This window comes from Tamandua tetradactyla, chromosome 6 (genome assembly GCF_023851605.1).
Source record: "Tamandua tetradactyla isolate mTamTet1 chromosome 6, mTamTet1.pri, whole genome shotgun sequence".
In the NCBI taxonomy this organism is placed as follows: Eukaryota; Metazoa; Chordata; class Mammalia; order Pilosa; family Myrmecophagidae; genus Tamandua; species Tamandua tetradactyla.
The window spans coordinates 54,393,155-54,415,797 of NC_135332.1; the positions used below are offsets into that span (position 1 = coordinate 54,393,155).

The 22,643-nt window shown below is 42.3% G+C and overlaps 1 protein-coding gene across 3 annotated transcripts in view; it reads left to right on the forward strand.

Annotated features, from left to right (window-relative positions):
- Nucleotides 1-22,643, forward strand: part of NXN (nucleoredoxin) — a 180,131-nt gene that overhangs the window by 102,560 nt on the left and 54,928 nt on the right. Inside the window, exon 1 of one of the 3 annotated variants that reach the window (XM_077165444.1) lies at nt 1,610-1,734. The exons of 1 other annotated variant lie outside the window; for it this stretch is intronic. In XM_077165444.1, coding sequence (XP_077021559.1) covers nt 1,672-1,734 — 63 coding nt within the window. In that variant the 5' untranslated portion in view covers nt 1,610-1,671. Of the gene's footprint in view, nt 1-1,609; nt 1,735-22,643 lie in introns of those variants that run through there. One more of the 3 variants, XM_077165445.1, reaches the window with a different exon arrangement.

Below are 22,643 nucleotides of genomic sequence, written 5' to 3' on the forward strand. Positions count from 1 at the left end.
AACCCAGGTCTCCCTCATGAAAGATGTGCATTCTAGCACTGAACCACCCATGCACCCGTTATTCTGTTATTAACTAAAGTCCATAGTCTCCATTGGACTTTACATAGTTCACATACATAGTGCCTTTCTCGTGGTACTCTTAATACTTAGAAAAGCTCCTGACTTTTTCTTGTTTTTTTTTTAATCTGGAATTTCTAGTAGGTCAGTTAGGGGCTGTGTAAATTCCAATGCATTTAGAAAATGACATCCCAGCTGTGTTTTTTATTGCAACTGATAACAGCAGTTATACAGAGACCTCAGAGCACCCTAGCTTTTGAGTTTTTTATTTTAATCTTGCTGAACTGTCCCCAGCACTGTTGTGAATGGATTCTCCATTTTATTGCATTAAAAGCTTCTTAAGCCCAGCTTTCTGTCCTTTTTTGCATGTAATGTGGTACCTACCACTCATCCCTTATGTATAGCCTGCACCTGGGCTGAAGGCAAGGTGCACTAACTGAGCACATGTTATATGCCAGGTGCTTTCTGCACATGAATTGTCTCTACTAGTTGTTAGCAGCGAATGTAATGGTGAGAGACATCCCATTTTACAATCGAGGGAACCGAGGCCGAGAACTTGCTCGGGCCTCAAGGTTAGTGGGTTATATCAAACCCAGGCCTCTCTGACACCAAACCCAGAGTTCTTTCCACGCTGCTCTACTTCCTTTCAGTTGAATAAAAATTGCATTAAAAGAGAGTTTGCTTTTCTTAGAAAAAACGAGGTGGGGAAGGCTTGCAGAAACACATTGGATGCCTTTCTCTTTTTTTTTTTTTGCCCTGAAGCCATAGAGGCCAACTCAGTAACGGGGTTCACTTACATGGAGTGAATGGAAAAACTGGGTCACGTCACTGCCGGGACCCTGCGTTCCTGTTTAATTAGCCAGCACACACTTCCTTTGTATGTGTTTACCCAGTGGCTAGTTCTGACAAGTCAAACTGATTCTTTTCTTGGCCTCTTCCTTTAGAAGAAGCTGGGGTTATAGTAGAAAGACTAAAGGACTGAAAATTTCTGGGCTTTGGAAAACCCTAACTAGGTGGTACAGGAAAGGAATTCTTGTTGATTTGGAGACAGGACCTGGTGAGAGCTCCCTGCATCACACCCACCTGATCAGATATGTCCTGATGCTGCAGAGCTTTGTGCATCCCATTTCTCCCTGGGGACCTTTCATTGCTGTGGTTAACAAGTATTTATTGAACTTCCATGAGAGAAAAGTTTGTTTGTTGTACTGAGATTGTCAGGCAAAAACGTTAGAATAAATAATAGAATGAGATCAAGGCATTCCTCCTTCTGGTTTAGGACGGGATGCAAAGCATCCAGAAAAGTAAGAACTATTATTTCTATACCTTCTTTATGTCATGTCGTTACCCAATCACTGGAAAGGGTTTTGATTTTTCTAGTACCTTAAACTTTCAGAATCCAGCCATTTGCCTTCATAGCATTAAAAGTTATTGTTCAGTTGGGTTTGCATTTCCCTTCCCTTCTTCCCTTTCTCCTTCTGATTTTTTTTCTTCCTTTTTTTCCCTCCTGGAGTGTCTGGCTGTGCCCTCACAACGGTGACTTCTGGTAGCTTAGCAACATGAATTCTCATGTAGCAATGTCTCCCTGTACACCACTGGCCCTCCCGTGGAAAACTCATGTGGAAGTGTCAGGTATCCAGTGGAATCTATCTCCTTGGACTAAATATTCCCTTTGGCTCCGTAAGTGCAAAGCCCTTTAGTCCAGCCTGGAAGTGAGGGACCTTCTGCTTGATTTATTTATTGATTCTTTAAAGCCAAAGCAATACTAGCAGAGCCAAGAATAATGTTTAAGGGATTCTGTACAAGAACATACCCTTGCATAGTTTTCCTGACAAATCCAATTTGCTTTGACCTTGGGACTTGGGAGCTGCTTTGGTGAGAAAGCTGGCACTGTGATGAGAATGTGATGGCGCCTCATCATGCCGACCTCTTTCTGCCTTTTGTGTTGTTCCTTGCCAGGGTTTTGAGCTGTATTTAGAACCTTTGTTTAGAATTTTCTAAGGGGCATCAAAAGCGAGCATCACAGTCCCTAGGTGGGCACAGAGACTTTCTTCAAAATGGGGCATGTGCAAAAAGAAAAAGAAAAGGCCATCTGCTTCCAGAGGTGGTTTGTGGCTAAGAAACTGAATAGGAGAAATGGAAGACTGGAAGTAGGAGATGGACTATGGATTACTGAACCTTTTTAGAATCTACCTCCTGCTCTAATTAAAGATGCCCATATAGGAACATCTTTTTAATATAGTTTCCATCCAGACCTCACCTGGTAAATTTATGTTATTCTGAACAAAACCCTTTTCCTAGAACTCTCCCTTTACCTTTTCATCCCACCCAGGAGAACTGACTCAGGACTTCTTGGTCTTAGATATCCCTCTTAGCCCTGAGATGGCGTTTATTAAAAGATGGTCTCAACCAAACTTGTTTTTTATACGCATCTCAGTCATTCTCTCTTGTGTTCAGTTAAATATTACATGGGGGGAGGGGGGCGGGGATCCAAAAGCAATTAGAAAAAAAAAACATGGGTTTTAATACTTTGTTTTAAAAAAAAATGTTGTTGGAGATAAAGAGGAACATTTCATAATGATAAAAGGGTCAATCCACCAGGAAGATGGACAACCATGAATATATATGGACCTAATAACAGAACCCCAAAGTACATAAGACAACAATGGACAGAAATGAAGGGAGAAATAGACAGTTCAACAATAGTGAATGAAGACTTCAATATCCAACTTTTAATAATAGAATAGACAGAATACCAGCAATGAACTATGTCATAAACCAACTAGAACTAACAGACATCTCTAGAACACTTCACCCAATGACAGAATATACATTAATATTTCATTTTATTGTCTGCAGAAATTGTTTTGTTGTGTCTATAGAAATTACACAGGTGGAAGGTGGGCAGCTCTGGGGAGTAGGTATGACTCTGTACCAAGATGAGATCAGCCACTTCTATGTTGCCTCCCTGATTTATTGTGGTGAATAAATCAGATGTGAGAGTATGGAAACCATGATTTAGAGCTCCGGTTCCCTAGTTTCTAGGTTGGTGGTTGGAATACAGCTGCTTAAAAAACAAAAATGCTTTAAAAATCATTCATTCATTCATTCATTTATTATTAGAGAAGTTGTGGATTTACGGAGCAATCATGTCAGCTCAGGCCGGTTTATTAAGTCAAAAGGAGACCATCCATCCCTTTTCTAGTATTTGAACGTTTGTATTTCCCATCTAGGACACTGCATTTCTCTGTTATCCAGGTGGCTAGCAAACCAAACTAAGAACCCGAAGGCTTTTTGGAAAGGCAGGTGGATGGAGAGCATGGAGGGATGTCTCCTCCCTGCTTTTCCCAAGCACACCTCCCTCCTCTGATCACCAGGGTCTGTCTCCCCGGTGCATCGACTTCCCCTCCAGGGCCAGGCTGACTTCCAGGATTGCTTTTCTGAACCCTGATTTTTCTCTGCTCATTGTTGACCGTGACCTACCATCACAGTTCACGACTGCCACTCCCAGACTTTCTTTAGATGTGCTCATCCCACTGACCAGGCCAAGGCTTTTCTACCCTCCTTTCTGTAATTTGTGCTTGGGGGGGACAGTGACCTAGAGCTTTCCTCCTAGCTCTCCTCAGTGCTTGTTTTTAGGGGAATTTCTGGTTCTTCCAGTTTTGTACCTGCTTTTGTAGAGAGGATACCAAAGGGGGTCTCCTCATTGGGTAATCTCTCTTGAGAGGAGGTTTTGGGTTCTTAGCCCAGGATGTTTATGGGCAGCGTTTTTCTTTCTTTAGCCTGAGGTCATGACGGCGGTGTGGGAGGAGTTTAGAGCTGTGGATGTAATGGAAATCTGAGGCCCCGGCTGGTTGAACTCCAAGAACAAAGACTACTTTTGCAACAGCCATTGAGCGGCCTCCCCTCCCCCACCCCCAGGGCAGGGGGGTGGGGGCGCGGGACTGTGAACGGGGTGTTTCCCTGTATTGGAAAGGAAGAGTTAGTGAGAGCGAGTCAGGTTTCTTTATCCAAATCAGCTCTCTTCCTCCAGTCTTTACCTTCCAGCCTGAATTGGCACGGTCAGTGCACTTATTGGTGTGAAGAAAGAAGGAGGAATGGAAAGAAGTCTTTCTTTTCCATGTCAAAATGGGACGTTTTAGATTCTGCAGGCTGGTATCTCGGACACCAAAAGGAGGCAGAGTCACATATGTATCTTCTTCTCAGCCCATCCTTCCTCAGGGCGGACGGGACCACCCAGCTGCCAGTTATCTCATTGCTCCATGGATGACTTGGTCTTTGGGGACCCAGTGGCCTTCCCTTTCTTCTTGTGGTTGCACATGGCCAGGCATAGTCCCTCTCACTCTCCCCACGTGGCTGGGTTCTGTTCTCCTGGTGATTAGTTCTATCCCAGGACCTCTCTTCTGTTTCACCCTTTGGGAGCTTGCCAGGCTGAGGACCTCCTTACATCCTCGGCTGTTGATAGAGTCATCAGAGCCTTCAACACAGCTTCCCACCTGTGTGTTCTAGATCCTTAAGTCTTGAAGCTGCCCCTCCCAGAGTTGCCTCCGATGCATGGCGTGCCCCCGTTACCTCAAAAAGGCAGTAGATTCTTTTGTCTGATGTATTCAATGACCAATTCTTGAAACACCAGGATTGTGAAGAGAGAAAAAGTTTCTTACTAGGTGTGTAGTAGAAGAGCAGATGGCCGATTGGCCCAAAATCTGTCTCCCCGGACTGTAGTAATTCTGATAGTTTTATTAGAGAAAAAGATGGGCAGGGTTTAAGATAATGAGCACAGTGGCCCCAGATGATATCATTAGAGGTGATCTGTTGAGCATGTGCAGATTAAGTATATGCATTTATTGAGCATGCACAGATTGGATTACATGCTGAGTCACAGAACGTATGTAAGAAAATGGCAGCCCCAATATATGGGTGGGTATGATTTCTAGTACCATTATGAGCTCTAGGTGACTTGTAGGTTAAAGCCTAAGCTACTAAGCTTGTCAGCAGGCCCATTTTGGTTAGATCCAGTTTTGGTTATCAAGATAACTTTGGACTTGAAGTGGGTTAGTTCTGGCCTGACCCAAGACCCTTCATTAATAAACATTAAGGACTGTCTTTAGTGATTACAAGACTCGGAAGTTGAAAAACTGGATAAATGGATACAAATGAAGGTTAGTCAGGCGGTTTCTACAACCGCAGGGACAGAAGACAAAGGCTGTGCAATCATTATCAGAGATCAAGGCAGCTGGATTATAATTCAGATATTTCAGGTATTTCCCTCTGTCCATTCCAATATACCAGAAAGCAAAAAGGAATATTTATATAATGATTCAGCAATCAGAATCATCCATTAAATCCTGATTTCTCAGTTACACCATAAAGGCAATATTCATGTAAAATGTTCTCTTCTGGGTTCTACTTTCTTCACTTACTTACTAAAGCTTGGCTTTAAAGATTTTTGCTCTTATTCCAGAGCCATTACAGACTATAAACATATTGTAGGCATTTCTCTGACTTCTCTAGAAATTCTAAACACTGAACCCAGATATTCATTATTAGTTTTAAGTCTCAGATGGAGAATGAATTTGGGCAGGTAGACTAGTAGTCTCTGGAGGGAGGGGCTTGAGCACAGGAGGGGCATTCTCTGCTGCGGGTTTGGCAGCCCTGTCTTTCGCCGGCTGTCCGGCCATGGAGACCTCACCCTGCCTCCTGTCCTTACCTTTTGAGTGGCCTCAAAGCCCGAGTCACAGTAGATCTTGGTTTTCATTCTATAAAAAAGTGGGTATGTCTGCGTAAGAGTGACTCAAAAAAACTTTGTCGCCTAAAGCAGTTAGGAGGTTTTGGTTTTGACTTCCTGGGCAGTGGTGCAGTAAGTGGGAAGAATATGGGATTTGGCATTAGAATGGCTTTCTGCTCAAACTTTACCATTCATTGGTTCTGTTTCCTTTAACAAAGTTACTTAACCTCTCTGAGCCTCAGTTTTCTCGTGTGTAAACATGGGGATGACAGCCATGCCCACCCTGCAGGGCTGCTGTGGGAGTGAAAGGAGACTGCCTGTGTGAGAGGCTGGGGGTCAATGCATGGTATTCAGTAGGCAGCCCATAGAGGTGGTTGTGAGGCGCTTGTTGTTAGAGAAGAGAGCAAGGCAATTGAGACTCTGAGGCTTGGGTGTGGTAAGTGATCCCTACCTAGGAAATACTTTGGATGCAGTTGGGTTTTACCATAGCAAACCACGTATAAACCTTGACATTTAGCTAGGTGTTCATTTTGCTTGTTCAAGTAAAATGAAATACAGCAGCAGGACCGTTCTCTTCCATGTACCAGCCCCTCAGGGTGGGAGCTCAGAGTAGATTTGACCATTGCCGCCCTTCCTTCTCCCAGGACTGTTCCTTGGCTGTTCTACTGCGTGGTGAGGGCCGGACGGGAGGGCAGAGACTGGCTGGTGGGAGATGGGGAGTAGGACCTTTGCAGGACTTGTAGATAAAACATGGATAAAGATAGCTTTGTTGCAGAGAAAAAAAAGAAATACAAACCATTTTGTACCTTTTATGGCATTTCTTCATTCAGAAAATATTTATTAAGCTAGTATATAATTTTCCTCATACCTAAATAAGTACTAGGGGGAAAGTTGAATAAAATAGCTCCTGTTTAGTCAGGGAGAAAAAAATAGCACACTAAGCATTACCTTCCAGAGTGATAATTGCTACTAAATGAATTAACACATGTAAAGCATTGGGACCATTGCTGGCCCAGTCATTGAAAGCCCTCTTACAAATGTGTAAGCCCCATTTAGCTGTAGGAGCAGATGTGGAGGCAGAGGAGCAGAGCGGTGACTGTCTTAGCCTGGGAAAGACTTCTAAGAATAGATGATGCTTGATCTGAGTCTTAAGGAAGAACAGGTATTTAACAGGCGGACAGGTGTGAACATGGGATGGGAGGGGAGCCCTAAGGGGAAACGTGGAACTGCCAAAGCTCAGAGTTGCATGATGCATGAAAAGAACTGACTGCCTTGGCTTGTCTTACTGAAGAGTTTGGTCTCTTAGAAAACAACTGAAGGATGGTAAGCAGAGACTTTCCGTTTTTTGAGTAGGGACAGAATGGAAAAGAGCCAGGCTGGAACAAGTCAGGTGGCAGTTAAAGTAACCTGGATCCAGCCTCCAGCTGGGATACAGAGGAGAGGGAAGGGTAGATTCAGGACCTATCTGAGAAGTGCCTGAGTAAAAAAAGGGAGGGTGAGGGAAGAATATGGAACGACTTGCATTTTTCTTGCTTTGGAAACTGGGTGGAGGGTGGGGTTGGTGCCCTTCAGTGAAGCAGGGAATAACAGCAGAGGCAGACGGGGTGGGAGGGTGAGAAATTCACTGTGGGTCGGCAGGTACCACCTGTGCACTCTGAAATTCTTAGTTACACTGCCCCTAGGTAGGGGAACAAGTGATTTCTATATGTACATATATAGAGACAGAGTTCTAATTTAATAAGATAAAATGCATATCCTTAAGTGTTCAGTTTGATGAGTTTGGACAACTGTTATACCTATGTAAATGTCACCCAAAACAAGATAATAGAACATTATCTCTCTAGAAAATTCTCTGTTCCCTCATGCTCCTTTCCAGTCACTACCCCCACCCATCACTTCTTTCATGATAATTTAGTTTTGCTTGTTCTACGACTTCACGTAAATGGATCATACAGTGTATGTTCTTTTCTGTCTGACTTCACTGATTCAGCATAGCTTTAAGGTTCATTCATGTTGTATGTATCAATAAGTTGTTCCTTTTTATTGCTGAGAAGTATTCTACTGACTGAACATGTCACAATCTATTTATCTACTCTTGAGTTCTTTCCAGTTTATATTTTTGGCAGTGGGGGAAGTGCTGCTATAAAATTTTTGTATAATTCTTTTTATGGACATATGTTTTCATTTCCTCTGGGTAAACATCTGTGAGTAGAATTGCTGGGTCATAAAGTAAATGTATGTGTAACTTCATAAGACAGGCCATGCCATTCTTCAGAGTGGTTGCACCATTTTATACACGGTACCAGCAGTGTGGGAGTTCCAGTTACTCTGTTTCCTCAGCAGCATTTGGTAGTGTCAGATTTTTGGTTTTTTCCCCGTCACTGTTCAAATGAGTGGTTTTAATGTGCATTTCCCTTATGACTGGTCACACATCTTTCTGTGTGCTTATTAGCCATTCACCTATCTGCTTTTATAAAATATCCACATCTTTTGGCTGTTTCTATGGGTCATTCATCTTTTTGTTGTTGATTGTTAGGCGTTCTTTATATAGCCTGTAGATGAATTCTTTGTCAATCATGTAGTAGTGTATGTTTTTGGTTTTGATATCACTTGGTTCTGTTCATCCTAAGTGCATTAGGGGCATTTTCAGACTCTGTCAGGAAATTATAAGATGAGAGGTGCTTTTATTGCTATACTTAATTTTTTTTTTGCTGTTGAAAAATAGCATGGGTCATTGAGGCTGACTGTCGATCTAGCATGGAAATGGGAGCTGTGCAGTGCCACATGGACATGTGAGAGAATCTGTGTTTTAGGAAATATGTTCAGTTGTAGTCCCAGAGAGAATCCTCCAGCTATTGAACGGACAGTATTAGTATTAGTATTATATTAGTATTAGTATTAGAGTGCTTCCAAGATGGGGTTCCTTAGTCTGATTTTTTTTTAACTGTGATAAATTTCAAACTTCAAATTTCAGAATAGAATATAGCCAAGCCCTGTATATCCATCACCCAGCTTCAGTAATTCACAGCCAGTAGTATTTCATTTCACTACCCTTCCCCCTCAATTTATTTATTTACACAAATTCCTATCCTCCTTCCCAGCTTATTTTGAAGAAAATGCCAGGTGTCATATTGTTTCCATTGTAAATGTGTTTCTGAATAATACGAACCAAAATACCATTATTGTACCTTAAAATCTAATAATTCCTTCATACTTTGCTTTTTTCAGTTTGTTGAATGACCTTTGTCTGAATTTTGAAGGCAAGCTTGCTCCCTTTCCTTCTCTACTGGCTCATCTTGCCTTGTATGCCTTTGGGGTATATAAGCATTGTGGGGTCCACACTCTTGTTCTGTCAGTCCAGCAGTCTGCTCCCCTTTCATTTTGCAGACACAGTTTCTGTCACACCATTTTCCAGGGAGACCTCCCACATCTATCTGAAGATAAGCAATCACTCAGACCAGAGCTGTTTCTTTAGCCGTCGCTCCTCCCTGTGCTACCTAATTTCTTATTGCTTCCACTTTGCACTCAGGGAACAGACGTCAGGGCTCTCGGTACCTGCAAGGATGTAGCAGAAAGGAAGAGAGAAGCCTGCAGATATTTGAACCACCAGAACCTGGTCTGATCAGCGTTTCCCCCATCTTGGGCCACCTCCGCTCTTGGAGATCCAGCCCAGACCACGTACGGGAACCCGTCTGGATTTGCGGAAGCAAGCCTCATTTCAGATAGTGTATCTACTGCCCCAGTTAATTTCCAATGTGGAGTATCTGCCCTTCACAGTCAGTTTATTCATCTGGCCCAAAGGTTGCCCCACCCCTAAACGTGTGTCAGGAATTTGACCAACTCCACCCACCCTTGGGGAGGGAAGAGCACCTCTTGCTCTTTTTCCTGCTACTTTCTTCTATTAGTAGGTGTCTCAGCTCAGGGCCATTTGCAAGTCTGTGGGGTTTTTTTTGTGGCTTCTCTGTTTTGAGTCTGTTTGTTGTTTTGCAGGAAAATAAGGACTTATTTTGAATTTTCTCTCTGACCCAACTGAGCTAGGTTCGAGTGATCTTTTTTAAGTATACCGCATGTGAATTATAGGAGATGTTCTCCTGTTGGGGAAATGTGTCTTTTCCAAGATTTTCTCTTCAGGAAAAGTGTAACTTATTAGTACATTAAGAAAGGCTCAAATGGTAACAAGGAAGACATTTTCTCCTTTTGATGTGTTCCTAATCACACTCTTATCATAAACCCCAGTCCTGGTACTTAATTCAAAGTTATTCAATTGCATTCTTTCATTTTACACATGAGGAAATAAAGAAACAGCCTCTCTTCCCAAGAAAGAATGATTTGCTCAAGGCCATGTGTTGTCTTCAGGGACTAGAATTAGGAATTATGCCCTGAATGAGTAAGACCTTTTTTTTTCCCCCTGAAAATGATGATTTTTTTTTTGTTACTGTGACTTCACTTTTTTTTTTTTTGCTTTTCTTTGAGTGAAACCTCACCCTGGAATTTGGTGCATTGGAATACTGCTTGAAATAAAAGTACAATTTCCTATCTTAAACTGAATAAAGCATAGCTCAAAGAGTCAGGGGTTTTAAATTGCAGGATGAACTGGTCTCAACGTCATTTTGTACATCACTTTTTTTTCTTGGAACATGACAAAGCTTCACCACAGAGGGCATTGTGGTTGAATTCCATACCTGTGAGAGAAGCTTGCAGAGGCCTTTGACTTGAAACACACCCACTCAGCCAAGTTCTTTGGAACCATCGTTTTCTGTTGCCCCCTGCTGGACGCCCAAGAGAGCCAGCTGCAGCAAAGTTCCTCTCCACTAGGACTTCTGCTTTCCAAGGAGGGGAAGGCAAAGTCCATCTAAGTGTCATTGGGTTCTCTTGAGGTTTCCATGTCAACCAGTGGTATCTTTACCTGCTTGTTGTAAAGAGATCTCAAGCTCTGCGGGCCGAAAACTAAACTCATTCCTTTTACCTCCACTAGTTTTTCTTCACCTTTGTTCTCTCTCTCACCTTCTCTCTCCAGCCATTCTTTTCTTCATTCATTCAATCAACAAAAATTTGAGATGTTCGCTGGATCTGGGTACTTCTTTAGGCTCTAGTTAATTCCTAAAACAGTGTCACACTGACTCATTCACCCAAGCTACAAATCTCAGCATTTCTTAACTCGTTCCCCACCCCCACCCCCCTTTTCTGAATCTAATTAGGTCGGGGCATACTTGTTTCAGTAGTGTCTTAACTATCTACCGACCCCCCAGTCTCACCTCCTCTACACAGTTCCCAGAACGAGCTTTCCACAGTACATGTTGTTCATGTCACTGCTCAACGTATAACCCTTCATTGTTGACGGATTTAATCTGAAACTCCCTGGCATGGATTACAGGGCCTCCCACTTCCCAGCCCCACTCAGCTTTCCGGCCTCATCTCTTGTGCCCTCACCCTGCACTCTACCTTCTAACATATCCATTTGCTCAAAATATCTCCAAACATACGACCCACAGTCACACCTTCGTATATGCTCATTCCTTCCCAGGGGTCTCCATCTTTTCTCTGTCTGGTGAAGCTCTGCTCAAATGTAAGCTCTATAAATTGTCCCTTCAGCTGTCACCTCCCCTAAGAAACCTTTCCTCACGTCTCCTCCCCATGCAGTTGTCACTTGGCTATACAGATATCCACGACAGCATCCATCACCTATATTGTGGTTTGCTCTGTACTTGTCTGTCTCCCCCTCCAGCGGTGCCCCCCGCATCTGATCCAGGTTTTCTAGGTCGGGACTCCTTTCCAGTAGTTTGTTTCAGCGATCTCGTGAATCAGAATTGTACTTGCTAGCCCAAAGGACTTCAGCTTCGCCATCTTCCACTGCTTCCTCCACCTTCCCTAACTACAGAATTTTAAAACTGGCAGTTCCCCAAATGTGCTGGGCCGGACACCCTGCCTCTCTTGGTCTGTCTTGGATGCCAAGACAAACCACCTCTGGCCTGGTGGTGAAATCCAGATCATTTTGAAATAAGCAGCTCGGGTGTCCTTCTTCTTTCCCCTATACTTGTCCCAGTTTGAGATAAGATTAAATAATGAAAACTGTTAATACTTAGATGGCACCGACTATAACCCCCAGACAGTGTTCTAAGCATTTTATAAATATGAACTCATTTCCTTTGAAAGCCAGTTTTTGGGGTGATTTTATTTTTCTGGATTCTCATAGTTTGCATACGTGTCTGTGTTCCCTGTGGGATAGGGGCTTCTTCAAAGCAAGATCCATTTATCGTTCAGCTTTGTGTCTCCAGCACTTAGCATGGGGCTTCACACAGAGAAGGAACTCAATCAGGGTTGGTAAATTTAGCTGTTGGAAAATACAGTCACTGTTCACATAATACTTAGTACATGTTTGTTTTAATAGATTAAGAATGATTTTTAATATGTAGACTGTGCTGTGGGCTGATGCCACAAACGTGGCCATAAGGAGTTTTCCATCCAAATGAGGAGAGAAGATATGTACAAAGACAGACAAGGAATAATGCTGCTGTCGGTGTCCTCAAAACAATGACGTTTATTCCTGGACTTAAAGGGCCATTTCAAAGAAGTACATGACTCTATTCCCTGTCCTCAAGATGCTTTCTCTCCAAAGCAGTTCTAGAGGGGAGGATATATAGCATGTAATCAATTGCCAACAGTGGGTTAGGATCAAGAGCCAAATGAAGAGTTCCTTGCATTACAAGCTGTGTTGCCTTCCTCAGGTACCATCTTTATTAGGTCCTACTCTGTCAGAGTTTCAGTGGCTCATTTGTGACAGCCCATGATGTTGAGGTGTCTTAGCATTCATTTCAGGGGCCTGACTTTTTATCCGGGCACCTGCATTTCTCATTTGTGGTGAACTTCCCTCCAGCTAACCCATGCTTGCCCTTGCCCGGGCATTTTCTTTCTTTCTTTCTTTCTCTCTCTCTCTCTTTTTTTTTTTTTTTAATTGATAACTTAAATTGGTTCTTTTATTTTTCTCTTCTTTATTCTTTTTTGTTGTTGTTGTTGTGAAAAATAACATATATACAAAGAAGCAATAAATTCCCAAGTACATTTTAACAAGTAGTTATACAACAAATTTAAAGTTTGGTGTAGGTTACAGGTCCAAGATTTTTCATTTTTCTCCTAGCTGCTCCAAGACATTGCAGACCAAAAGAAATATCAATATATTGATTCAGCAGTCATATTCATTTATTAAATTCTATCTTCTCTATTATAGTCTTCCTTCTCTTTTTTTTTTGGGAAAAATAACATACGAAAAAGCAATAAATTTCAAAGTACATTGCAACAGTTATTGTCAAACAGATTTCAGATTTTGGTATAGGTTACAATTCCACAATTTTAGGTTTTTACTTCTAGCTGCTCTACTTAAACTAGAGAAAAGAAATATCAATATATTGATTCAGTATTCATATTAATTTGTTAAACCTGACCTTCTCTGTATAACTCCACCATCACCTTTGATTTTTCTCTCACTCTAGGAGTATTTGAGCTATGCCCATTCTAACTTTTTCACGTTGGAAGGGGCTGTCAATAATATGGAATGGGGGATAGAACTAGTTGATGTTCTGAAGAGGCTGGTCCCCTCTGCATTTCAGGACTTATCTGGTCGAGGGACCCATCTGGAGGTTCTAAGTTTCTAGAAAGTTACCCTAGTGCATGGAACCTTTGTAGAATCTTATATATTACCCTAGGTGTTCTTTAGGATTGGCTGGAATGGTTTTGGTTGGGGTTTGCAAGCTATATTAGGTTAGCAATGTCTAACTGAAGCTTATATAAGAGTGACTTCCAGAGTAGCCTCTCGACTCTATTTGAACTCTCTCAGCCACTGATACCTTATTTGTTGCACTTCTTTTCCCCCTTTTGGTCAGGATTTGCCCTAACTAAAATTTAATTTCCTCTTGTTGCTATGAAATTTGCATACCTGCTGGCTTCTTGTCTGTCTTGCCTTCTCAACCATCTCTCATCAAACTATGCTCCAGTCATGTGATAAAACTGCTCAAAAGTGTTTCCTTCTATCTTAATCTAATTATATCTTCGTGTAGTGAGATAAGGTAAAAGTTTGAGATTCGAGATTTGGGTTTGAATCGATGCTCACATTTACTATCCATTGTCTTAGCCACACATACCTTCAGCCATTGACTTAACTCTTTTTTTTTTCCATTGACTTAACTCTTGAGTCTCTGCTTATCTGTAAAGTGGGGTTGCTCTCAGATGACTGTGTTATAAAGATCAAAAGAGGTAGTATGTATAAAGCATATTATGCTGCTTAAATAAAGTAGGCACTCAATAAGTGGTAGCTTATATTTTTATTTTTAATTAATTATTGTATTATGTTAATTGCATTGTTGATCTGCTTCTTCAAAATTGCTCTTTTCTTGTGATTTTGTCTTTTGCTCCCAGCTCATTTATTTATTTATCTAGAACAGATTCTGGATTCTCATGTGAGATTCTCTGCAGTAATGACTGATTGCCTTTGTCTGTGATAAAGGGACTACGCTTAGGAGCAAAGATGCTGGAGAAGAATATGATTCTCTTTTAGGGATAGGTATTGGAAAATTCGAAGACGGTGAGAAATGTTCATCCCATCAGACCGCAGTTTGCTTCTTTCATTCTCTCACTTAATAAATGACCCCTCCCACATGTTTTTCCCCAAGGAAATAGTTTAAATGAAACGCTTTAAGCATTTTTCCTTAATCAACTATGGGAGCATTTGTTTTTCAAGGAGGGGAGGAGGCAATTTCCTACAAACCCACTTGATATTTCATCATTGTTAATATGAACAAAGCTTCTAGAACTTTACTTCCCCTGGGTCTGCTAGCACAGGGTTTTAGGAGGTCTCAGGCAAGCAGATGGTAAAAGAGCTTGGTGTCACCTGTGTATGGTCTTAAAGGTGACAGGCTGGCTCTGTGACTGGTAGTGCACCTCTCTCTCTCTCTCTCTCTCTTTAATGATACGTCTCACTGCCCTGACCTGTGAGTTTTGGCAGCTTGGCTGAAAGACCGGAACTGATATTGGAACTCCACCCTTCCAGACTCTTCCCTTCACAGCTGGCGTTACCTCACGCCTTCTTTGTTCTGTATGAGAACCACAGCTCTCAACTTTTTCTTTTTTTTTTGTTTTTATTTTTGCCACAGTATACATGGAGCATGAAATTCCATGCATAATGTACTTCTGTGGGCATGCCCAAATTGTAACAATTCCTCACCTTTACCCCTACACCCAAATTTCCCAGGATATCAAGCAGATAGCACCACAGATGCTTAGGGAATGTTATTCCCTTTTAATGTCATATAAAAGCTTTGTATGACCTTGAGAGTGGCTGTTAAGTGTTCACCAGTAATGTATCACACCTAGATCAGGTTGGATTAGAAGTGTCACTCCCAGTTAGCTAGTGTAATTTCAACTTTTTTCCACTCAAGGAAACGTATCAAGTAACTAATGCGTGTGCTCTGATCTATATTTGGAAAAGCAATGATTTACAAACTTCAAGTGATATTAGTAACAGATTACTTGCCGGTTCCCTCATCATTGAGCGTACACAGACTCTCTTTAATGTAGAGCTGTGCTTGATATTTGTATACTCTTTTGGTTAATGGCAGTAGCAAACGTGGCCCCAAAATTAGAGCTATAGCTGTAGCTCTCTGAAGTGGGGGTGATTCCAGCCCATTGGCTCAGAATTAAAGCCAGGGATAAGATGCTACATATGGTTTGCCAGGTTCCCTCCTGTTCCCGTGATGTTTCTCTAGGCCTCCTAACTCTTCCCTGATTATAAAAACAAGACTATTCAAGCCTGCCCATGTATCTCCTAAATTAAACAATAAGTTCAAGGTACTTTCCCTATTAATAATATATAGCAAAACCAGTATCTTGCTTGGTTAACATTCCTTTAGTTTCTAAAATCCGTTCTTGTGTTGGAGAACTGGAATTAGGAAGAGATTTAGGGTGAAACGGAAACCAAAAGCGTATTCCAGCAGAGGCTTGGAGCAGCTTTTCTCAACCTTGGCCCTCTTCACATTTTGGGCCAGATGAATTTTTGCTGTGGGGGCCGTCCTGTGCGTCACTGGACGTTTAGCAGCATCCCTGGCCTCTCCCCACTACATGCAGATGTCAGCAATACCCTCCTCTCCCCAGTTGTGGCAACCGAAAATGTCTCCCGACATTGCCAGGTGTCCCCAGGGGACAGGGACAAAAATCACCTCCTGTGAAGAGCCACTGGCTTAAAGCAAGAGCTAAGTGTCCAGCACCATCCCTCCCTTCCTGAGTGGCTCTCAGTACCCTGCCAGCCACTCCAGAGTCATCCTGCCTGCCACACTGCCTTTGACGCCAGGCAGCAGATGAGTGGTGCTTGACTGAGATCAGTGAAAAGCGAAGAATTGGTTTTGAGAGATACTTTCAGAGAATTGGCAAAACTTGGCAGTTAATTATCCCTGGGATACAAAAGATTAGAGGCAATTCAAGAAGGCACTTTCCCCTTCCTTTTCACTCATTTCTCCAGGTAATTTACAGAACTGAGTGGTGTATTTGAAAGCAGGAGTCTTTCCTGAATTGGTGGTGCTCCTTGCCTATGTTGTTTTCATGGAAACTATGTATGCTGATTGTTCCTGCAGCATTCAGTGTTAAATGCTGCAGAAGTTATGCTCGGAGTACAGAATACATGGAAGTGAACTGGGACAGCAACTTTTGCCCAAACGCCTCGAAAAGGTCAGGGCCGGGCCAGGTCCTTGAGAGACCTCTGTCCACCTTGTCACCAGGGTGGGTTCATATCCCCTAAAGGAGCAGAACTGACAGTCCTCTGGGACCCAAAGTGGCCTGCCGAGAGCTTCCTGATCTGAGAGGATGATCTGGGACCTGGCGAGGCAGAAACTGGGATGCTCCAGAGATGGAGCTGTCACCTGCAGGTGCAGCCACCGGGGTCTGTTCTGGACAGACTCCTTCCGGACCTTCTGACGCCTGCTGTGACCCAGTGTGTAATGCCTGCCCGCCCGTTAAAGGGAAACAGATCTGCACTGGGTAGTTAACAGGTAACGAGATGGGAGAAAAGGAACTGTTTTCACTGTTGGGGTTCCCCCAGGTCTGGAGGTTCATCGGTGAGAAGGGGCAGATGTAAGGCCTGCAGCGTGGGGTGGTATGCCACTGGCGCGCTCTGTCGTGCTTCCGAATGACTGAAACAGCCTTGGAAGACCCTCAGTGCTGGAACTTGGAAGAACAAACTACGTGGGCACCTGTGTGCTCTGCATCTTTTACTCGCTGCAGTGATTTCTGAGACAAAAGGAAAGCATCTTTTCCTCCTTGTCCTTCCTGTCCATTTTCTTTGCTCTTCCTGAATGGTAAACCCAGCCAGGGTCTGTGCTGGCATCAGGGCCACCACGATGAATGGAGTGTGGTTTCTGCTCTTGTGGGGACAAGAGAGAATCGAGGTATGGAGTGTTACGTGTGATGGGTAGCACTGAGGATACCTGTGAGAGCAATGCAGCGGTTCCCTCACTCTGCTGGCTGCTTTGAGGGAGATGGGATCAAGGTTTCTCAGAAATTTTAGTCAAGTCCTGACAAAGGAGTAGGAGTTGGGTAAACATGACAGGGAAGGGCGATTAAAACAGAGCATGTGCAAAGGATGAGGGTAACAGAAAGTTCAGGGGACTCCAGGGCATAGTTGTGAGTGTTGAAGTATAGTGTATAGATGAGGAGTTGGAAAAAGCAATAGGAGCAAAAGGTCTTATATGGCAAGGAATCAGGACTTCATGCTGAGGGTGTTAGAAGGGTTTTAAACAGGTATTTTAGTGAGATGCCACAGGTTGCAGAATGGCCAACAGCTAGGAGGTGGGTAGGTGGTCTCAAGTGGAGGCAGAGACCCTACCCTGGAGCTATTGGGGGGGGGGGGCAGCTGGGAGATGACGTGCAGTGAGCCCTGCAAGCCCTGCCCACATCAAAACACAGGCTTCCCCCCTCTTCACCCTCCCAGTACACCATCCCCCAGCTCTAGAGATGGGTCAAGTTCCTGTAACCCAGTAATGACAATTCAGAATTCTTATCCAGAACATTCATCTAGATTTTGACATGTTCTGCATATCCTTTACAATTTAATTTGCTGTTAATACATGTATTTGGACTTTCCAATCTCCCATATGTTAAGCTCTCTTTCTTCCTCTTAATAAATCATGGACTTGGGATCATTCAGAGGGCCAAATGCTGCTCTCCCAGGTTTTGAGAAAAGGCCACTAGTGCTCCTCTGTGTAATTTTGCTGACCTTTTCCTTCAGCAAAGAAAGAGTATACTTCTGTAGCTATGCAAGCCCTACCCTGAGCGTAATTTAGGGACTGGAGAGAATGCCCTGGAGAGCCCAGGAAACTTGCTGACCAAGCTGAGGTGGCATTAGTTTTCTCGCCTGTGAACTGCTTTCACTCATTATTCTGACTCCAGCCCGGGGCTGGCATCAGCTGAAGGTTTGCAGTAAAGCACTGTTTGAATGCTGGCCTTGCCCTGACCCATGTTCAAATCACTTGTTTCACTGAGAGTATGTAGTTCAAGATAGCAAACTCGATTAGCTCACATCCAGCAGCTTAATTGCTGATTAAGTTAAAAAGTCTTCACTTGATAGGGTCTGGGCTGAACCCGAGCAACCTCAGAGGCTGCCAGGATTTTTCCTAAAAGAAAAAAATCTCCCTCTTTTTTTTTTTAATTATCGAAGCAGAACTACATGCCCCTTGTTGAAAAAATCTAAGCTGTCCTGAAAGATTATAACAGAGGTATAACTCATTTCTTATACAATACTTCTGGAATTGTGTATGGATATAGAATAATTTATTTACCCATTCCCTTATAAATGGACATTTCACCCCTCCTCCAGTCTTTTGTTTTTTCAAACCACACTGCAGTAAACTTTCTTGCACATGCAGTTTTGCCCGTTCATGTATGTATATCTGTAGATAAATTTCTAGAATTGGAATTGCGAGGCTAAGGGTCTATACAGTCTTAATTCTGGTAGACAGTTACCAAGGTCCTTTTTGTAAGGACAGGGCTAGGGTCGCTTTATGGAAGATGTTTAACCCGAGCATCTGACAGCCAGGCTAAAATGCTGGTCATTTCCTCTTTCCGGAAGATGTTGCTCCCTAATGTAGAGGATATGAACGAATCCATCCACATCCATCACAGCTCTAAGGCAGCACTGGGAGGCACGTGAATGGCACTTGGTGACCTCATCTGTTTTCTCAGAGTTTTCTCATCTGTTCAGCGATTGTGGGCTAGTTCTGTAATATTCCATATGTTGTGGTTTGGTTCTGTTCCTGGAGCTCAGCAGCCTGGCCATGGGGAGAGGCTTAGGCAGCAGATAAAATGGCAGGACCTGCCCTTCAATTTCTGGATCCGTGACCTTTCACCGGCACTTAGTGAAATGAGAAGGTGTGGCGGCACCTGGCCCTTCCCTGGGCAGCAGACTGAACAACTCCCGAATCCTCTGCATTTCCAGGAGATTTCGTTTGCATCCTACCTCTTTGCTCCTTTTATACTAAATACATTCCATAGGTAGTCTCTTTAATTAGAAGGGCTCTTGAGTGAGGGATGGGATAATTACGGTTTCAGTTACAATTAGCTTGGAAATGATCTCCAGGTGGAAGTCTGGTAAAAGTCTTCCAAGATACATGTTGGACCAGAGAATTGTCTGGAGAGGGAAGAAATGCAAAAGGAGTTCTTCCAAAACCTCACACTCATCTGATGGTTATCTGGAAAAGACAGCCTTACAAACAAAGGCAGCAGTGAATATGGACAGAGCCCAATTTGTTCTATTGGATTTCTTTTCATCAGTCAGCCCCCCTGAATTAAAGCCCCTGAGGCTGTATTCTTAGTTCCACACTATACATGGCACAAGAGCAAAGAGATCAGCCCAGTTTAGCACTGTCGTCGGCTTTTGCAGATTGAAGAATCAACAATTTTTACAGAAGAACCTCGGTTTAGATTCCCTGAGAAGGAAAGGATTTAGATTTATTCTTCCCCCTCCCAACTTTTAATTTTGGGAAATTCCAGACTTATAGGAAAGTTAAAGAATGGTGCAATGAAAGTCCATCATATACCCTTACCTAAATTTATCAGTTGCAAACACTTTTTCATACTAGGTTCCCAGGTAACGATGCTGTCGCTAGCTTGGCACCATAACTTGAGGAGCCTCTGGCCTGAATCTGTCCATTTATATGGGTGGTGTATATACATGTTTTTCCATGAGCTATTTAAATGTAAACTATAACATCATATTTCAATCCTAAAAATTTCAATGTGTCTGGTAAGAAAAGGATGTTCTCTTAAATAAAAATTGTTCATTTTGTCTTGCAGAATGTCCTACAGTCTGAGTTTGTCTAATTGTTTTTTAGATATTAAGACCATAGGAATATTCTGTTCTCAATAACTTGCCACCCAGTGACTTTAGCATCCATTGATACATTGGTGATCCTTGCCTGTATCTGTTATTATATTAGTCATTGTGAAATGATGATTTTTAATCTTCTGTTATTCTTTCTGCATTTCTTAATGCAGCATTTTTTAATAACGAAGAACCCTTATGCTCCTCCCAATTTTTTGTATCACTTCTGACTTATGATTTCTTAAAAATTAACTTCATTACTCTTTTTTTAATGTAATTGTCCCAGATTTTATGAGAACCTCTTCAAGATGACTCTTCAGTCCTTTTAATGTGCCCTCAGCATTCTTTGAGTACTTCCTTACTTTTTGCTTTTTGGCATAGTGAGATGCTCCAGGTTTAACTTGTCCTTTCTCTGCCCAAGGCTTGGAATCATTTATGGCTTTAAGAAATCCTGGTTCCTTTCATTGGAGCAATGTTACTTAGAAACCAAGGTCTGGGCATAAAGTGTGCTCATTGCTGGGTGTACCACTAATTCACAGGTTTATCAGTAGTAAGAGCTAGAAAGGTCAAATATTTTTAAAAGTCTTGCATTTTAAACTGGCATGGTCAATTCAGAATCAGCATCATGGGCCACTTCCCTACTTTCCCTGTTCCATATTGTCCCATAGTGAGAACCTTGTTTACAGATTTATAACATCTCATCATGACCAACAGCAAACCCACTAAGAAAAATTCGAGATTCCTCTTTTCAGTTCCTTTTATCCTTAGACTGCTTCCAAATAAGGGTGCTCAAAGAACTATTCCACGTTACTTGAATTGCTTCCTTTTTAAAAATTGTTTTTATCTCATTCTTTAAATCTTCCTAGTTTTAAAAATTTTATTACATATATGAAATATGGGTACAATCGTACAAGAACATAATTTAAAAATAAATGCATGTATTAAGGAATATGCTAGAAAAAATTTTTTTGGCAGTGCGAGTAAGTGATCACAAAATTTGGAAACCACTTGTTCAAATCACTTCCAGTTCTATTTCCTGTGACTTGCAGCCCAAAGCATCCTAACTCCCTAAGAGGGTAACACTATTAGTTAATGGTTACTGAATGTTTAAAGTGTGCCAGATACTGTTTTAAGCCTTTGTATAATCCTCACAGCAACCCTAAGAAGTAGGGTTATTTTTTGCCATTTTATAAGCAAGAAATGTGAAAGAGATTCAGTAATTTGCTTCAGATCAGAAAGCTGATGGAGGCAGGCTCAGAGCCCAGGCGGTGCAGTGCTAGAGCCTTTTGCCCTTAACCATGCCTTAGGGTTTCAGGCTTCATTTTACAATTAAGGAAACAGATCCCCAAGGAAGTTAAAGAACTTCTCCAACCCAGACAGCAAGTCATGCTAGAACCAAGGACTGGGTGGAACAGAAATGGCCCGTGACACATCCAGCCAGCTCCTGTGGTAGGGAGTGAGCCCAGTTCTTTCTTACAATGAGGTGTCATTCATTCCACATGGAAATGTCAGGACTCAGTTGTATCTCTGTCTCTGTCTCTCCTTCTCTCCCTCTCGTGCACTTGTGCACGTGCACACTTTCCCAGAATTGCTTCCTTTTTTTTTTACATAGATAAGTAATAATTATTATATGCGGTTAGATTCCTATGTTTCTGCTCATATTCAGCTTTAGGATTTGCTTTTAAAAAATCAGTTTAACAAGTAAAACATTTACACGGTTCAGAAATGAAAACTCAAGACAGTATACTTAGAGAAGTCTCACTTCCACTTTCAGAGGTACCCATTCTCGTTAGTTTCTGATTTATTCTTTCTGGCTTCCTTATTGTAAAAGTAACCGATACCTTCTTCTCTCAGAACCTGGTCCTTATGCACATACAGGAAAGGACCGAGGTTCTGCTTTTCAGGGACAGCCATGACCCCGGGAAACACTTTAGGAACAGTAGAATGTGGAATTCCTTATCTTCCCGTGTTCTGTTAATTTGCTTATTTTTGTGTTTTGCTTAGTAATCCGTGCAAAAGACAAACCACTCTGTGGGAGGATAACTAACGGTTGACTGGGAGTGCCTGAGGTGCAGGCTTTTCAAAGAGAATGAAGATGCCTGAGTGTGGCTGTGGTGGCCCATTTAATTGCTTTTGACAGGAGTGGGACACAACTCTGGTATCCCGGGAGCAGATCTGGGATCCATGAAACTGATTGTGACTAAGCAGATAAGTTGCTCCTCCGCTGGGCCAGTTAGTGCAGCTGTTGTTTTGTACTTGAGTAATTTGGGTTTCCCTTCTCTTTTCGTACAGTTTTATCTCGTTCTGATCCCCTCCTGCATAAGAGTTGTAGGAAGCAAGTTTTTTCTTTAGAATAAACATCTTGGGGACATTAGCTTCTCACATTTGTTGTTGTTGTTCCTTACTTGACATTAAAAAAGCTTTTATAAGCAATTAAAATTAGGAGGAAACGCAAACCAAAAAATTCCCCTAAACTCCAGATGACCTCAGTAAGAATTTCTCCAGTAT